At 40.5% G+C, this 20,281-nt stretch overlaps 1 protein-coding gene across 6 annotated transcripts in view; it reads right to left on the reverse strand.

Moving 5' to 3' along the window:
- The window catches only part of HIPK3 (homeodomain interacting protein kinase 3), a 100,597-nt gene that overhangs the window by 24,467 nt on the left and 55,849 nt on the right, over positions 1-20,281 (reverse strand). For all 6 annotated transcript variants that reach the window (XM_070564671.1, XM_070564672.1, XM_070564674.1 and 3 more), the window contains one exon: positions 1,485-1,608. In XM_070564671.1, the coding sequence (XP_070420772.1) occupies positions 1,485-1,608 (124 nt within the window). The remainder of the gene's footprint in view (positions 1-1,484; positions 1,609-20,281) is intronic.

A 20,281-nucleotide genomic window follows, 5' to 3' on the forward strand; every position in this document is an offset into this window, starting at 1 on the left:
AAATAGAAATACCATACAACCCAGCTATCCCACTACTGGTATCTATCCAAAGAACTTGAAATCAACAATTCAAAGAGACTAATGCACCCCTATGTTCATTGCAGCATTATTCACAACAGCCAAGATGTGGAAGCAACCTAAGTGCCCATCCACTGATGACTGGACAAAGAAGATGTGGTATATATATACAATGGAGTACTACTCAGCCAGAAAAAAGACAAAATCGTCCCATTCACAACATGGATGGATGTTTAGCGAAATAAGCCAGACAGAGAAAGACAAATATCATATGATTTCACTCATATGTAGAAGATAAACACATGGAAAAAGAGAAAAGTTCAGTGGTTACCAGGGGGAAGGAGGTTGGGAGGTGGAAAAGGGGGTGAATGGGAGCACTTATATGGTAACAGACAGACAATAACGTGCAAGTGAATTTTCACAATGTTGTAAACTATTATGACCTCAATTAAAAAAAAAAAAAAGAGGTATGCTGAACATGGAGGGGAAGGTAGAGGACACAGGACTAGTCTGAGAGAGAAGCCTTATGGTAGAAAGTCAATGGAAGAAGATAAGAGATTAAAGTTAATGATGACATCTAATGTTACCTAAATGTTCTATTTTTTCATGCTTAAAAGCTAAATGTCATTTAAATGAATATTATATTTATCCACTATAAGCCAATTATAGAAAGACAAAATGAAGGTAACCATTTTGTTAATTTTGACTAACATTTTCCACTAAAATAGCTGAATATGTATGTATCTCTCTAATAAAGGAGATGCTATGAAACTCTTCCAAATAATAGTAAATAAGATAACAATTACTCCAAAAAAGAATCTTGGTATTAAAAACCAAGAAAATAGCAAACCACATTGTCTAATATCTTAGAGAGGTTAATAAACGTACCTGAAAACTATCATGAAAAGTGTTTAATGAAGTGATTTGCTAGATTCTACTGCGAATCATCTAGATAATGTTAAACTAGACTTTAGCACCATTCAAAAACAGCTAAAAATACTAAAGAGGGTTCAGGTGGCTGAGGTACTTAAGACCAACAATGGTTGCTGGTCTAAGACCAGGAGTTACGATGCCTTTAGCCCTTGGAGAGGCTGACATTTCACCCATCGTCACAGTCTGCCACCTGAGTGGAGCGCTATTATTCAAATGACACAGTCCAGCCCTTTATATGGCTATACTATAAAAATGATAAAAGAAATTCTCTTAGGAGTTTCACAAAACTGGTTTTGGGGCCTGTGGATTGTAATTTTGTTTATGAAACTTACCTCAGTTGTTATAAAAGTTTTTAAAAACCAAATACAGTTCTGAGATCTTGAATTTAAATTCCCTAAGATCCCAGGTTTTGCCATTTTATTTTTAAAAGATTTTCACATGCATTTGTATACCTGGGGGAATGCATTCCTACAAATCCACTATTTTTCTTTACATTCAACTGGTTCTACTAGATTATCGCAAAGTTCTGTTACCTGGTCATACTCCAGGGCTCCTGGGTAGAGCGGCCATCCCAGGAATAATTCTGCAATCACGCATCCCAGTGACCACATGTCTATGGCTTCACAAAATGGCAATCCCAATATGATCTCTGGCGCTCTGAAATGTAACAACAAAAAAAAACAAAACAGAGTGGTTTTCATCTGACATTCTGAGAAAAGTTAGTAAAATGACAAAGAAATCACCTTCTATTTATAGTAACTCTTCACTGTCAGAGCTCTTTTAAACCAAGCCATACCCTGAATTAATCTTTAAAAAGTGCTATGAGTACAACATCGCTATGATAAAATCTCTATACTTAATCCTTATGGAGTCTTATTAACATACATTAAAAAAAGGAGAAACTGTAGATCTTGTTTTTGGGACTATAGATTAGAAATAGCACACTAAAAAGAGAACTGGCAAACTGCTGAATACATGCACCATGACATCAAGAGACCGAAAGCAGACACCGAGAGAGAGGCCAAGACAAAACCAAACCCCCGAAGGCTAAAGCAGATCCAGACCCAGATATTCCTCCAGAACACAATAAATATTCACATAATTAGACCCAGCTCAGTGTACTCTGCTTGAAAACACAGAAAAGTAGGGGATACATCAAAATAATTAAAAAGCATTTTAGCACTTCAAGAGCTTTGATAATTTGGAAAATGTATTCCATGAAAGATGACATTCCCAGATAAATTATGTTGCTGCTTAACATGACTTTTTCCTGAGAAGATTAACCTTCTCAGAGATAGTTCACATATGGCTATGTAATTCCAAAGTAAGTCACACACAGTGATCCTAAACAGTCCCAAATTTACAGAGAAGTTGTAAGAACAGTACAATGAATTTTTTTTTCCTGAACCATTTGAGAGTAATTTGCCAATTAACCGCGTACTTTGTATTTCCTACAAACAAGAATATTCTCCTACATAACACAATACAATCATCAAAATCAGGAAATGAACACTAATACACCTCCACCCTCGAAGCCTTAGGCTCCAAGTCAGGACAATTATACCAGAAACGTCCTTTCCAGCAAAAGGATCCAGTTTAGAATCGCGCACTGCATTTAGTTGTCATATCCCTTTCAGTCTTTTTCAAAAAGGAATAGTTGCTCGAGTCTTTCTTGATTTCCATGACCTTGGCATAAGATACTCCAGGCCCGTTACTTGTAGAATGGCCCCCACTGTGGGTTTGTCTGATGTTTCCTCATTAGATCTGGGTTATAAACCTTTGGGAGGAATACTACAGTGATGTTTTTCTCATTGTGTGCTACCAGGTGGCATACAATTCCGATTTGTTCCAGTGCTGGTCGTGTTCACTGTGGTTACTTGATTAGCATGGTGTCTGCTAGATATCGTCAGTAGCAGCTCCTCCCTTCTCTGTGTGGTTTCAATTTGAGACTGTATCCTCATCAAACTTTCAATTTATTCATTTATTTACCTATGTGAGTACAGATTAATGGATTCTTATTTTTTTGTTGTTTTTAAAGATTTTATTTTTTCCCTTTTTCTCCCCAAAGCCCCCCGGTACATAGTTGTATATTCTTCATTGTGGGTCCTTCTAGTTGTGGCATGTGGGACGCTGCCTCAGCGTGGTCTGACGAGCAGTGCCATGTCCGTGCCCAGGATTCGAACCAACGAAACACTGGGCCGCCTGCAGCAGAGCGCGTGAGACTTAACCACTCGGCCACGGGGCCAGCCCCAATGGATTCTTATTTTTATTCAATGGTTTATAACCCATTATTATTGTTATATATTTTGATACTCTAATCTTCCCAGACTTGACCAGCTGAACCCCCTCAATGAGCTATGGGTCCTAATTACTATTGGGATGGCACTGTTGCCAGGCTCTCTCAACATACATTTCATAAACAGTTACACAATACAAGCTTTCTGCTAGTTTCTTCAACTGAGACTGCTGACTGTCATTATCTCCTAAGGCAGTGGTTCTCAATCTTGGCTGCACATTACAATCACTTGGTCCTGGCCACACCTTATACCTGTCAACGAAAATAATCCATAACCAATCTATAAATGAAAATTTGGGTGAGTTTATTCTGAGCCAAAATGTGAGGACCATGGCCCGGGGCCTTCCTTCCTCAAGGAAGGAAGGGCACCAAAGAAGTGGGTGTACAGAGTGGTTATATACCCTCAAAGAGGATGTTTCACATGTGATTGAAACGTCCCTTTTACAATAGTCACAAGACAGCGACTGATGGACACAGCAGGTAGCAGGTCTGCTGTCTCAGTGGACACAGCACAGCAGGGTGGCAGGTCTGTTGTCTCAAGCTGGGTGGTCACAGGTGAGCACAACAATCAGTTGCTAACCTGGGGAAAGATGCTTATCCTTAAAGAAATGCCAATGGCGGGGTAAGCTGCACCTTTATCTTATGGGCATTTGTTCTTGTCTTTGGGACATAGCAAATGCTTAAGCAGATATACAATGCATGTTTGATGGCCATGTCAGGCCCTTTTGGAAAAAACAAAGTCAGGCCGAATTAGATTTACATCAAATGGCTTCCCATATACTCCAATATATCCTATTGCTTGCCATTTCTACTTGTCATACCAATTAAATCAGAAACTCTGGGGATGAAACTTAGGCATCAGTACGTTTTAAAGCTCCCAGGATGATTCCAATACATGGCCAAAGCTGAGAACCAAAGCCCCAGCCTCGAGTAGTGGGACCAAGCGGCAGACTAGCCATCTCCTCCCTACAGATCTTCTCATCAGATTAGCTCAAGGGGGAAGAAACAAGCTGTCTTCTACCATAGATCTGGGATCTGTCCAGTGACTCTTCTCCTCCTGGACATGTCTGCTATAATTAATACATGAGATTCAACAGGACTCAATCAACACACAAGCATTTGTTAAAAACAAGTAAGAGCCATGGGGAAATGCTATGTGACATAAAAGATTTTCAAAACATAGTAATAAAAGACTTTCATTCTTTTGAAAAAATACTTAATAAGCGTTTGTATAGAAGTATACACATGAATTATATTCAGATATAATCAAACACTGAATTGTGTTGTAGAAAAAGGAAAAAGTTACACTAACTTATTGTGGGGGCTTGGAATTGGCCACCCCAAGATATGTCTCTTTGGCATGAAGATTGTTTGGGGCTGGTTACTTTTAATAAACTGCCGACAGGAAAGCAACTCTGAAAAGTAGAGTTTACTTACCCTTTGTTAAGAAACATTTACATTGTAAGGAAATCACCATCTGTAAAGGTGTCTCCCTCTCTGTATCAGGAAGAAGGGGGGATGACCTTATCTCTAGAAACTCTTAATCAATGCCAAAGGCAAGGACTTAAATCTGCATATTGTTTACTGTACTTGTGTGGTAATCTCCCATGATCTCTCCCCCTCCACCCCCAACATCTTCCTTTGTCTTTAGCTGAAGATGATATTTAAGGGGGGGGCTTCAGCCATTTTGGCGAGTTGCTCAGCTTGCCTGGGCCTCTCCCATGTATACGTGCTATAAAGCTTTGTTTAATTTTCCCCTGTTATTCTGTCTCATGTGAATTTAATTCGTTCTCCGGCCAGAAGAACCCACAGTGGGTAGAGGAAATGTCTTCATCCCCTACATTATCAAGCTTATGTACTCACAATATCATACAAAAGACAGAGGCAGATCTTAGCGTTTTTTTCCTCACTATTGTAAATGCAGAACCTAGCAGAGAACATGCACTCAGTAAACATCTCTCAGATAACTCATTCCAACACAGGTTGGTTGGGTCACGCAAAGGAGAATATCAGAGTGAAAGGTGGGTTTGACCTAGGCCTTGAAGACCAGAAGTCTAGGCAGAAAGAAAGAGAAATGGGCACAAGAGTTGTAAAGGTATTTATTAACCCTTACTAAAAAGATACAAAGCAAAGGGGCAGTCACAGTTTCAACAGTGTGGTGTACGCAGGGACTCACCTGGGCACCTGATGGTGCACTGACACGAACCTACAGAATCATTAACACAGAGCTGCAGCTGTGTAAGAGCTTTAAGGTTATTTTGAAACATTTAATATAAAAAATTCATGGGATTTGAAATTGGCTGCTGTAGAAAACTTCAGAATCAATCTGGCAATGAAAGAAAAGTAACAGAATGATAGTGCCTAGGATACACAATTTAAAGAGACTGATATTACTTGAAATCTGGTTAACAATAAGAAAAGAGTTTCTGTCAATTGGACAAAGAGCGATGAATTCTTTCTGTCATTTGCTACTATTTAATGAATGAGCCAAACATAAAATCTAAGAAACAAAAGTTATATTCATGCAAGCAAACTAAAATTTCTCATTTTAAAATATGAAAAGATTTTAACTGCAAGTTTTATACAAATTCATTATGTATTATTGCATCAGTTCAGATCCTCTACGAAGCAGATTAGATGTGCAAGGAATTTCTTGGGGGGAAACACCTGTGACGGGTACAGGGCGAGGAAGCAGGACTAAGTGAAGAGAGCCCTCAGACCGTGAGCGGTTCTGGCATCAGTGAAAGAAGAGGCAAAGGAACAAGCAAGCAGAAAGAACCTCTGACTGCAGTGCTGTTTTGAGAAAGTCCTGCCTGGGCCACATGACCTGCCAGACGAGTTTCCCACCAGGCAAGAACAGCCCAGCAGACGCGTGGCCTCTGCCTGAGCACTGACACACACCTGAAGGTGCAACAGCTGAACGCGCTCAGTCAACCACGCTCCCTGCAGGAGGTGCTCCTGAAGGGGAATCAGAGCCCACAATTCCTTGGCTGCCACAACTATCTTTCCAAAAGCTTCTGTACTTTATCTTATTTTATAATACACATATATGATAAAGGAAATGCAATAAATGTCTTTACCAAGTCCCATTCAAACGTGCCCAAATTCTCTCCAGTTTAACCTAGTACGCCATAAAATATTTTCATTTCCTATGTGTCTCATCACTTTGAAAGCTTGGGAAGAAATACCTTAAGGCCTTTACAATCTAGATGAAACTGTCAGAGGAGGCAGAGTTCTACCAGCCAGTCTTACGATACAATAAACTTTAAAAATTAAATTATTCAGGGGCTGGCCTGGTGGCACAGCGGTTAAGTTCGCATGTTCCACTTCGGCGGCCCGGGGTTCACCAGTTCAGATCCCGGGTGCAGACATGGCACTGCTTGGAAAGCCATGCTGTGGTGGGCATCCCACATATAAAGTAGAGGAAGATGGGCATGGATGTTAGCTCAGGGCCAGTCTTCCTCAGCAAAAAGAGGAGGACTAGCGGCAGATGTTAGCTCAGAGCTAATCTTCCTCAGAAAAAAATTAAATTACGCATGAAAGAATAATATATCTATCTGTCGGTAAAGAATAAAGCTTAGTTTTCTGGTTATACCTTAACTGACTCTGAAATTCTTCTTCTGGGCTAAACATACTTTTGTATAAAAATGATCATAGCAAGGACTCTAACTTGTGGACCGCTCTTAAATCTTCTGTTCTACTCCTAAAGGAAATTCTCCCACTTCTTTTTCACCACTTTAACTCTTTTCTGAGCTCCTACAGTGTGGCAGAATAGAGCACAGAAGAGGCACCAATTGTACTTTCGTAGAACAGGCACAGCTCACACGGAATGTCTGCTGAATGGAGGAGACAACCACCCCTGCTGTGTGCCCGCTATAAACATTAACTTGCAATCAGAAGGCAAGTGTCAAACCCACAAACTTGAAAATTTAGGTCATGTGGTAACAAAGGCTGTCTACCTAAAATGCCATATTTTTCTTTTTTCTTTTTGCCATGTGCTTTTAATTAAATTTACCAATATTCATTAAGACCAAATCCTTTCTACTTCTCTAAAACCTTGAAACACTGACATAAAATATAGGGTAAAGTGGGAAAGCTGGAAAAAAAATTTTTAAGTGGGAAAACGGAACTCTGGATGGTTTGTGGGACTTTTGCTAGGGTACTAGAAGAGAATGTTGGCAGTAGATGCTGCAAATAAGAACACAGTGAAACACTACCACCCAGAAAAGAAGTTGACTATGAATGGAACATTTTATTTGCTTCATTTCATTGTTTTTTACAGTCATGTGCTGCATAACAACATTCTGATCAACAACAGACCACATACACAACAGTGGTCCCATAAGCTTAGCACCCAATAGCCAAGGTGTGCAGCAGGCTGGGCCATCTAGGTTTGTGTGAGCACGCTCCCTGATGTGCAACACAACCATCAAATTGCCGAATGACGCAGTTCTCAGAACATAACCCCGTTCTTTTTTTTTTTTTTTAGAGAGATTTTTTTATTTATTTATATTTTTCCTTTTTCTCCCCAAAGCCCGTCCCATAGTTATACATTATTAGTTGTGAGTCCTTCTAGTTGTGGCATGTGGGATGCCACCTGAGCATGGCCTGATGAGCGGTGCCATGTCCACGCCCAGGATCTGAACCCGCGAGACCCTGGGCCACTGAAGTGGAGTGCAAGAACTTAACCACTTGGCCATGGGGCCGGCCCCATGTAACCCTGTTAAGTGATGGATGGCTGTACTTTTTTAAGTTGAAAATTCAATTACTGGCAGAAGAATTCAATTAACAGCCCTGTTAGGAAAAAGGGTGTCCTAGTTCAGGAGCTCACGATATCTAGTTCTAGTCACAATTATATTCTTATAGAGGCAGATGCTTTGGGGGATCACTACAAACGCCGTTAAACTATGAACACGTGATAATTTATGGCCATGAAGAAAATGCTGATCATAATATGGTTCCTAACTTAAAAAACTAACAGTTAAGCCAACGTGAACATCTAAGCTGCCCAACAGTTCATCTCCCGTTCGAGTTACTAAGCTAAGATAATGCTGATATATTTCAGCTTCTTGTGAGTCTGGCGACAAAACCACCCAGGTCTGGTCAAGTTGAGGACTCTGATCAAATAACTTCTGAAATGACAAAGCTAAGGGCCAGAAGCTGAAGATTCTGTGGGGTAATGTCACTCAGCAAGACTGAGCGGCACAGCCATCCAGGCTTCTAAGTGATGATACTCCTACCCAAGTGTACATCTACATGCTTTTCTTTTTTTTTGAGGAGGATTAGCCCTGAGCTAACATCCACCACTAATCCTCCTCTTTTTGCTGAGGAAGACTGGCCCTGAGCTAACATCCATGCCCATTTCCCTCTACTTTATATGTGGGACACCTGCCACAGCATGGCTTGATGAGCGGTGCCTAGGTCTGCACCTGGGATCCAAACCAGTGAACCCCGGGCTGTCAAAGCAGAACATGCAAACTTAACCGCTGCGCCACCAAGCTGGTCTCTCTACTTTTGACAGTAAGAAGATACCAGAGAAAGGCAGCACAGACTTGGAAAAGGCAATATAAGTGGTAAACTCAATAAAGATAAACAGACTAAAATCAGAACAGTCTTCTCCGAGGCAGAGAAAGATGTAGAAAGTTTTAAGTTTTATTAAAGTATAGTTTTATTAAGTTTTATTAACTTAATAGTTTTATTAAGATATAATTCATATACCATACAATTCACCCATTTAAATGGTACAATTCAATGGTTTTAGTATATCATGGAATTGTGCAACCACCATCACAACCAATCTAAAAGAAAATAAGAACCTTTTGCCCATATACTGGTGATGCCATATAAAGGAGCATGGATCACGGATGCAATTCCCTTTGGATAAATTTTCTAGGAACTTTATGCTGTACTGGTACTAAAAAATTGGGAAATCTACAGAAAAGCTCTGGGAAGACAAATCTTGGAGGACTCTGGTAAGGAGGCACTGACAGCAAATAATGAAAATCATCTAAATAGAGCTAGATTTTAAACACTCAAGAGTAGACACCTAGCTTTCCCTCTAATTGCAGGTAACTTTCCTGAGCCTTAGTATTTTCATTTTTAAAATGGAGTTTTACTGACCTTACATACTTGGAAGATTATCTAAAGGACTAAGTAAAACAATGTGCATAAAATGTACAACAGCACATACATCCCCCCGATTTATTCAAATCCTACCATCCTAATTCACACCTCCTCTCTTCTCAAACCACCTCCTCCTCCCCCATTCTCATTCCCAACTGTTGTCCCTGCATCCTACATTACTGAAAAAAAGAGAGATAATTCAAAAGAAACTTCCACATTCTCACCACCCATCCAAGGGCCCACTTGCATGTGTCAGCGCGTCTATCCAAGGCACCCATGCTCACTTACTGAAGTACAGGGCATCACTCCACCAATTTCCCACTCTGTCATCACCAGTCTCAATGTACGTGTGTGTCTCTCTCTCTAGGACCATCCCACATCTCCCATCTTGGAAAAAAAGAAAACGAAAAAACTCTTGTTTATACACTTTCCTTCAGCCATCTCTCCTTTCTCTGTTCCCCTGGACACCAGTCCTCCTCGGAAGCATTGTTAAGAAAAGCTGCCTGCAAATCTAGCCATGTCTTAAGCTCACTCTAATCAGACTTTCGTTAGCCCATCATTCCACCAAAACAGCCTGTCAAGGTCACCATCAGCCACTGCCTTGAGACATCCTCACTTACCTGACTCGCAGCATTTGACAAGCCGGTTACACACTCCTGCTTTAAACGCTGTCTGCATTGGACCTCTAGGACGCCACTCTTTGTTCTCCACTTTACCTCCCTAGCACTCCCTTCCCAGATTCCTTTCTAGTTCCATCTCACTTCCACAAGCTCTCCATTCCGGAGTGCCCCTAGGCTCAGTCCTTGGATATCTATCTTCTCCAGCAACATACATTCCCTTCGGTAGTCTCCTCCACTCAGTTGTGAATACCACCTCTATTCTTAAGACTCCCAAATGCGTATCTCCAACCCAGACCTCTCTAATTAACTCCAGACCTACATATCCAACTGTCTGCTCAACAGCTCTTCTTGAGTGTCCCTAGATATCTCAAGCTGAATGTCTTCAGAAAGAACTCCCAAGTCCCCCACCCCGCTCCTCCCTCACCTTTCCTCACCGCAGGAGATGACAACTCTATCCTTCTGGTTTCTCAGACCCATAATCCGGGAGAATCAAATCTGACTCTTCTCTTTCTCTCACTGCCCACATCTTTCAGCAAATCCCACTGACTCTATCTTCAGAATAGATCCAGAATGTGACCATGTGCTCCACGTTTACTGCTATCACACTGATCTAAGCCGCCATCACCTCTCATCTGGATGATTTCAAGAGCTTCCTAACTCTTCCTCTCGCTTCTGCCTCTGTCCTCTGTCGTCTGCTCTCAACCAGGCAGCCAGAGGGATCCAGGTAATTCACAAGTCAGACCAGCCAGTCTTCTCTTCAAAGTCTCCGTAACAGCTTCCCATCTCAGATACCATCAAATTCCTTACAAGGGCCAACAAGGTCACACACGATTCAGCCCTTTCCTACATCTAATCTTTCCTACCATTATCCCACTTTCTTGCTCTGATCCACCCACACTGGTCTCCTTCCTCTTTCTAACCACAGTTCCTGCCTCAAAACCTTTGTACTAATCTAGGAGAAGAAAGTCCCAGGCAGAGGAAACAGCTGAACTCTTACTTTGCATTTCTGCTCAAAGAACATCACATTAGAAAGGCCTCCCCTGGCCCCTCCCCCCAACACCTACATGTAACCCCCCCTCCTTCAGCCTGCTTTACTGTTCTCTACAGCACTTGTCACCAAGTGATGCACGTTTGCTTATTATCCGTTTTCCCCTCCTGCACTAGAATATAAATTCCATGAAGGCGGGAACTTTAACACTTCAAGGCTATATTCCCCGCACTGAGAACACTGCCTGGCCACATTCATTCATTGGGGAATGCTAAGAATACCTTTGTTAAACCAAATACACGAGCCAAACAGGTATCAAACCAAGAGACTTTTTACATGTTAGCCACTTTGCATTTGGGACAACTGAAATGTTCTGACTACGTAATAAAAACAAATACCATTTACTGAGCTTTAACAATGGACCAGGCATCACAGAAATAACTTTTAATGCATTATCTCATTTAAAGAAAATGTTCTAAAAACAGATTTCTGCATTGTTCTTCTGCTCCAAGAACGAAAATGCTGGTAAACAAAATGTTCCACGTAGAACAGAAGAATCCCTCAGTCGAGTACAGCCAGCCCACAGAATCATGAGAAATAATCTATCATTGTTTCTGAAGCAACTCAGTTTTGGAGTTGTCACACAGCAACAGATACCTGATGCACTGCCCAAGGCTCCCCGAAAAGCAATGCCACTGAGACTCCGACAGCTTTTCTCTAGACCACCTCATCAGAAAGCACAAAATCTTGTGACCGAAACACAGATAGCCAAACCAAGAGAAAACCTAGAAACTGACACTAAAGTCATTTTTAGCAACTCAATTAAAGTTATCCTCTAGTTTTATTTTCCACAGAATAGGAAAATCCTAACTGATCTAAGTTTTCTAATAGTTCCATAACATGAAAAAATGTCTGTTATGCGCCTTTTTAATTTACTGGTCTTTGGCTTTCTAGGATAATTATAAGAAAAAAAATATTCTTCTTTCATTTTTTAAACCAAATTTTCACTCTGTATAAATCTTTTAAAAAACACATAATAACAGCAGTAATATCAGGTAGTTATAACCCTATGAACCAGGCAAGCTCTAAGCACTTTAGAATTATTAACCTACTTGATATTCATACCAGTCCTTTTAGTAGATTAAGAAACAGACACAAGGATAAGTACCTAGCCGAAGCGTCACACAGCTAGAACGCGGTATAGCTGGGATTCAAAGCCAGGTTTTATGGCTTCAGAATCGATACCTTTTTTTTTTTTTTGAGGAAGATTAGCCCTGAGCTAACATCTGATGCCAATCCTCCTCTCTTTGCTGAGGAAGGCTGGCCCTGAGCTAATATCCCTGCCCATCTTCCTCTATTTTATATGTGGGACGCCTATCACAGCATGGCTTGACAAGCGGTGCCATGTCCGCACCCAGGATCCAAATGAGCAAACCCCAGGCCGCCGAGAAGCAGAACGTGCGCACTTAATCACTGCGCCACCAGGCTGGCCCCGGATACTTTTTAAGTACTACACCTTAAAATAAATGATCCCTAGAATTATGAAAACTATCAAGACTTTTCTCTTACTGGAAGTTCTCCCACTCAGATACTATACTTATCATTAACATGTTCTTCTTTTCTCTCTAAACACATCACCTTTGATTTTAAGACTAACCAGGAAATGTGAAATATAAATATACTTACATTAAAACTGTACTCGACATTTTACTAAGCCCTTTTCCTGATCTTTAAGTATTTACTCATCTTAACTATAAATAATCTTTCACATGAAATACACAGACTTCTGCTAGATACCTCTTAGCTAAAATAAGGCTCTTATTTTGGCAGATACTGGGTTCCTAAAAAAGACTATCACATCCTTCACAGAGGCAATTAGGAAATGAGCTCAACAGTGGACGTGACCATCTCCTAGCCAGTAGGTGTCATTCTCCATAAACACCAATTCAACATCATGCACTCAATAAATTCTTACAAGTCAAAACCCTATACTTAACAAAGACAGCAAAGACCTAAAGTGGTTATAAAATGCAGGCACTGACAAACATGTGTTTGCACAAGCACGGCAAATCTAGCAAAGGAAACACACCCAAGTTTTATCAGCAATTATGTCTGAGAAATCAACCCGGCCAGGAAGAAGGAAAAGTATACATTTCCACAATACTTAATTGTTTCTAAAAGAAGCATCTCATACTATATAACAAAAGACTAACATTAAATATTGTTAGCCACCTAGATTTTATAGGAATTTCAAGTTTTCTTCTAATATTATCATCATCAAATTAGACTACACAATCAGTGTTAAGTGAATGTATTTTATTTCCGTTTATCATAAGGAACAATTTCTGATGTGGGAGTGCCCTGCCTCAGGAGGGAAGGAGTACTGAGGTGTCCCTTCAAGGCTCCATCACGGTGTGAGGGACATCAGGAGGAGACTCTTCCAGGCACATCAGGGGACTTCAAGAATCCTTCTAAGTTGTGATACAACTAAAATTTATGAAAGCATGGAAGAACATTTCTACAACTGGAACTTCAACAGAGGGATGACTGTTAAAAACATACTAGTGAGTTACTTACAGCTTAATAGCACGCTTTTCAATATTCTGCAGAATGGTGCTTTTTTTAAAACAACCAAGAAAACCTCAACACTCTAGAAAGGCAAATAGATTTCAAAAGAGACAACCAGGGGTTGGCCCCGTGGTCTAGTGGTTAAGTTTGGCACGTTCCACTTCAGCAGCCCAGGCTTGGTTCACAGGTGGAAACCTACACTACTTGTCAGCCATGCTGTGGCGGGGATCCACACACAAAGTAGAGGAAGATGGGCACAGATGAGAGCTCCACGACAATCTTCCTCAAGCCAAAAGAGGAAGACTGGCAACAGATCTTAACTCAATGCCAATCTTTCTCAGGAAAAAAAATGAGAGAGAGACAACCACTTCTGGAAATATTTTTAAGTTATGAATGTTTATATTTAATATGATAAGAAATGTGTTGCTATAGGCAATAAAATCATTACAGAATACTGGATATTCACACAGACTGGATACTCACAGTACATACAACTATTCAATAACATGCTGAAATGTAACCAAAGTACAGGCGCTCAGAAAAGACACTCGTGCAAATACAGCTTGAGTCGTAGGCTAAAAATATCTCAATTAAAAAAATCCCTATTGCAAGGCCACTTAATCTTTTAAGTATGCAGCACAATGATCCAGAGCAAAGCAGCAAGTACAAAGAACGGCAGTAATAATAAATATTTTCAAAACCTAGCGAATTCTAAACCTGAGAAGTGGGGGACAGGAGACAGCAAAGATCTATTAATATTCACTACCAATATGCCAAATGCATAGCTTAGCGCCCAATGGCCCAAAAATGGGTACACTGATAATTTACATATCTATGACTGATAAATAGCTAGTATTTCATAAAAACAGGAGTCAAATTTATTTCATTTATAGACAGCATGATGTAGTTCATGTTTTATCTATCAAGAACAGTTGCAAGAGCACTCAAAGTTCTCACGTCAGAAGAGGAAACTGCGAGAAAACTTATTGACATGCATCAAAAGAGAGCAGCTAAGGAGCTGAAGCGGCAGGGTAACAGGAAAAGGATCTGCAGAAAACAAACAAAAACCTGTCAGCAACTGAGGCTGAACGTGTCTGTTTCTTTATACATTGGTTTATGTACTACTGGATGTAGAAAGATCAACGTCTGATTATCACAGCCCACATACATGAACCATATTATTAATATCTTATATTTGTATTGCATTTGTATTTTACAACCCTTTCAAATATTTCATTCTATGAGGTAACAAGATAAATGTTGTTATCCCTATTAAACAGGTGATTGATTAGGAAGGAAGTGCAAAACAACCCAGGATTTCTTAAATTTATTTGACTATGACATATATCTAAATATAATGTATCATCAATAAATGCCAATAGAAGTCCATAATCTATTAAGGTGTGTTTAAACTAAGTCAGACAACAAAAAATATTCAATTGCAATAAATGATTCAATTTTGTAACTTTATAATTATTGAAATTAACAAAAAAAAGTCTATTGAGCTCTTGTTAAGAGTCAGACTCTGTGCTCCAGGCTTCATGTTCATTAGCTCACTAAACCCTAACAGGATCCTGAGGAGGTACTGTGTTAGCCCACTCGACAGGAGAAAACTGGAGCACAGGCCACTTCTCCGGGCCTCTCAGTGAGCCAGCGGCCGGGCTTATGAACAAACCAAGCTTCTCAACACCAGGCAGATAACTGTTTTCATTTTACGAACTATTGCAAATGCGTCATTTAATCAGAGCAGAAGACACCTATGAGATAACAAGCAGGTACAAGATGAGGCGTTGATTCAAGCGAGCTCTCACGTTACAGCCTGGTGGCACTGTGGAGCACACCATTTCTTAAAGGCAAATAATCGTTTAACAGCTAGGCAAATATATTACTATTTTTCTCATACTTTTTTTTTCCTTGTAACTTTTTATGTTGACCTACTTTCACACTTATAGATAAGTTGCAAAAACAGTACAAAGAATTCTTATATAATCTCAACCAGATTTCCCAAATACTAACATTTTACCACATTTGTATTATCCTCTCTTTTATATAGACAAATATAGTTTTCATCAATTGTTTGAGAGTTAAGTTGTAGACACTGTATCCCTTTACCCTTAAATACGTCATTCAGCATGTACTTTCTAAAAACAAGGAGAGATTTGTCAAAATCAGAAAATTAACATTAATGATACTATTATTCAGATTTGCTAATGTCTCAATTATGCCTTCCTTTATAAGAAACAAAATTTTTAAAAAATAAATAAATCCCAGACCCATGTCTCTTTAGTTTCCTTTATCTGGAATAGCTCCTCAGTACTTTTGTGGTTTTGATTTTTGAAGAATACGGATCAGTTATTTTGTAGAATTTCTCTCAATTTGTGTTTGTTTAATGTCTCCTGACAAGAAGGTTCGGATTCTCTCTTTCCAGCAGGAATGCCACAGGGGTGATGCTACCTTACACTTAATTCATAAAAGCATGTATCAGAAAACATATTACTACCATCAATTTTTTCAGGGAATATCTACTAATACTCCTCAGAATAGATTGCTATGTGCTGGTATACTCAATAACTACAGATTTGGAGTAACAGAGAAGCGAATTCAAACTCTAGCTCTGGCATACAAAGCTCTAGGTCCTAGGCATGTTATCGACACCACTGCCACGTCAGTTCATTCATTTGTAAACAAGGGATATGCTTGCCTTTCCAGATTATTGTGACAAAACCAGATAAAATACTTGGCACATAATTAATCTCCTTTTCCCCCAAAAAGCATCTGAAGTTGAGTGCTTGAGTGATTTCGCCAAGGTCACAGCATCAATAGATAGTGGTACCAAAACAAAAGCTTAGGTTTCACCTGTAAACCTTGTGAGAAATAAAATGTGCCCTCTACAAACAGTGCTGTTAATATTTACGCACATGTCTTATTTTCTCTCTTAAGACGAACGTAAGGTCCTTAAGATCAGGAGCAGCCTCCCACTTGGTTTTACACCGTACACAGCCCCTGGCAGAGTATTTACAAACTGAAGTCAATCCTTGAAGATGTATTCAATGAACACAAATATTCATTTGGACACAATGCTCCCCAAAATACATCCCATTTTAATAGTCATTCTAAATGAAACTCTCAGATATTTGATAACTTACAAAATAGCCAACTACATTAAGCAACTTCTGTACCTGTACTAACGGGCTGTAAGGGAATACGAAAGTATGAAACACCCACACATACATTTCCCCCCACATACCTGAGCGGGCATAATTTCCTACCAAAACCATTAATCCCAACAATTAACCATTCTAAAGAATTGCCAGGAATCACTGAGAAGCTTCTAAATGTACTGAATTATATTCTCCCCAATAAAAGAAAACGGAAGGGTACTTACTAGCTGGTATCAGACCAATATCCCCGGCGAGAAAATCTGTAAGAGTTGGATAAAACACACACACAAATACAGCTGTGTGTATCACCTCTGGGAGATAACATGTCAGTGTGGGTTCATCAACTGTGACAGACACGCCACTGTGGCATGGATGTCGGTGGTGGGGAGGTTGAGAGTGGGAGCAGGCGGCAGATGGGAACTCTGCACTTTCTGCTGAGTTTTGCTGTGAACCTACAACAGCTCTAAGAAATAAAGTCTACTAGAAACAAAAGCTGTGTAAAGTCATCAGAGAGCAGACAAGACAGCTAGGACTTGAGGGCACAAAATCCCAGAGCCAAGAGAAAACTTATCGTTCAAGTGAGCCTTCTTTTTTCGTGAGGCAGTCACCAGCTGACAGCGAGGCACAGAGGCTGAACAGAGAGCAGTGGCCTAGAGCCTGCAGCTGCGCCACCGGGGCTGGGAAAACAAAACCTGGAAGTCAGAACCTGCCAAAGAAGAGGGGCCTTGGCAGATCCTCCAGGCTTTTCAACTGAAACCACTAAAGGCTACATCACAGAACAGGGCAAACTGAGACCAGCCTCACTTGGAAGAACAGGCAGGTTCCAGAACACACAGGAACTCTCTCTGGAGGAAGGTATCCAGAGTTCCTAGCAGAGCAGTGTCCCACAGAACATTCTGGAAGGCTGGAACTGTTCTCTATCTGTACGAGTCCACACACAGCTACTGAGCAGCTGAGGTGACGCTAAGGCAACTGAGGAAATGAATTTCATTTAAATGTGAAACCTAAATAGCCGGGAGTGATTAGGGCGACCATGACGAACAGCACAGCTCACGAAACGTTTCATACCCAAGATCCCAGGCCAAAGAAACAAACAAACAAAAAGTTGCCAGCCTAACAGGAAATACAAGCAAACGCAAAGAAACATGGAGGAAAACTCACCAAGAGCAGCCCCACGGCCATACAGCCATTCAAGGTACAACAGGGGCATCAAAACGACGACAGAAAACTCAAATCGACTTTTTAAAACAAAAAATTCTTGATTTCTAAATACCATTCCCCCACTAAAAGGAACTCAGGCTCCTTGGAGAAATGGCTGGTTCCAGGACGGAGGCAGGGAAAGTATAAGGTGGGCCTGAAATCTTCTTGTGCCAGAAAAATTACTCAGCAATAAGACGAAACAACCTACTGATGGAAGCAAAAATATCAAAATCATGAAATCATTATGCTGAGGGAACAACCCTTAGACAAGAGAGCAGCGCTGTGTCCCGGCACCCACAGGAGGTCTCGAACAGGAAACTGCAGTGTGGGGAAACTCCCATCGGGAGGTCCGGGCGGAAGGGGTGTGAGGGAACTCTCTGGGGTCATGGTCATGTTCTAGATCTTGATAGAGCTTGGGTTACACAGGTGTATGCATGTGTCAAAACTCACTGAATGGTATACCTAAGATCTGTGCATTTCACTATCCATAAGGGGCTGGCCCTGTGGCCGAGTGGTTAAGTTCACGCGCTCCGCTGCAGGCGGCCCGGTGTTTCGTTGGTTCGTATCCTGGGCGCGGACATGGCACTGCTCGTCAGACCACGCTGAGGCAGCGTCCCACATACCACAACTGGAAGAACCCACAACGAAGAATACACAACTATGTACCGGGGGGCTTTGGGGAGAAAAAGGAAAAAATAAAAAAATCTTTAAAAAAAAAAAAAAAAAAATTTCACTTCCAAAAAAAGAACCATAAATAAATAATCAGCTATTTCATGATAGACGTGCTTAAGTGCTTAGTGGTATACTGCCCTGATGTCTGCAACCTACTGTGAATTACCTCATAAAGCAAAGATGGAATATAAACGGACAGAGGGCATCCACGATAAAGTCGATGCAGCAAAGTGCTAACTGCAGAACCCAGGTGGTGGCTATGTGCATGCTGACGTGCAATCCTTTCAAGTTATTTGCAAGTTTGAAAAATCTCACAGTAAAATATTGAGGGGGGGATTAAACACAGGACAGGCAGAATTACACACACACCCCCTTAGACACATCCGAGTCGAGCGCTTAAGCCAAACCCAAGGGAAAAACCCTAAATGCGGGAGGTGGGGGGAGGACACACCGTCACCAAAGGAGCCAATTTTCTATGCAAATCATGGAAGCCAGGATGAAAAGAATAACATCTTTAAAGTACTGAAAGAAAAGAACTCCCAAAGCATACCCAGGGGAAAATATACTTCAAACATGAACGTTTTTTTTTTGCAGAACTGACACATTCTAAAATTTATCTCGAAGTGCAAAGGACCAGAAACAGTCCTTTGAAGAACAAGCAGGAGGACTTATACTGACAACTATGATAATGACACTGTGATACTCGTGCAACAATAGACAAAATAATGAAAAGAACAAAATACAGAGTCCAAAAACGGACCCGCACATAAGGTCACTTGATTTTGACAAAGTTGTCAGTGTTGTGCTGTGGGTAATCAATGGTGCTCAGTAAGGCATATCCACGTGAGGAAAAATGTACCTTAATCTTTACCTCATACCACACACAAAAATCAACTGCAGATGGATGGCAGATGTAAATGTGAAAGGCAAAACATAAAGGTTTTAAAAGAAAACATAGGAAAATATCTTCATAACCTTAGAGTAGGTGAAGATTTCTTAAATAGGACACATATGGTGTTGATCATAAAGGAAAATTTTGAAAAATAAAAGTAGTACATTAAAACTAGACCATGTACTAATTAGCCCATGCATTCACCTAAATCAGCTTCAGGAGAATGAAAAAGCAAGCCACAGAATGGAAGAAGATATTTCTCCAAAAGGTTTCATTTTGAGAATATATGGTTTAAAAACCACGAATGAACAGAAAGGCAGGCAAATAGAAAACTAGGCAAAAGAAAATTCACAAAATAGAACATCCAAATAGTCAACAAACTTGACTTGGGTAGTGGTTATGTGGGTTAGTTCACATTGTAATTTACCAAGCTGTAAACTTAAAACGCGTGCCCGTTCTACTATCTTATTAATCATTAACACAAACTCAACTACTTTTTGTAAGCTTTCAAAAGTTCTGCTCTGAGGAGTAACAGCAGCACACGGACCCAGTGCAGGCCACCAGGAAACAACTATGGACACTCCCTATCATCTTGTCACCACTGTCTAATTTCCCTTTAAACCATGCCACTCTTTTTTCATAGCTTCTGCTTACAAGTGTATACAACGTTCCAAGACTGTATGAAGTGCTTGGCTGTGCTATGGAGCTGAACCTTCACGAGAACCTTTGAGGTGGCTATAACCATCATTATTGTGCAGATAAGTACACTAGGCTCAGAAAGCTTAAAGAGCTTGCTCAACGTGACACATA

The sequence above is a fragment of the Equus przewalskii genome, chromosome 11 (assembly GCF_037783145.1).
Source record: "Equus przewalskii isolate Varuska chromosome 11, EquPr2, whole genome shotgun sequence".
NCBI lineage: Eukaryota > Metazoa > Chordata > Mammalia > Perissodactyla > Equidae > Equus > Equus przewalskii.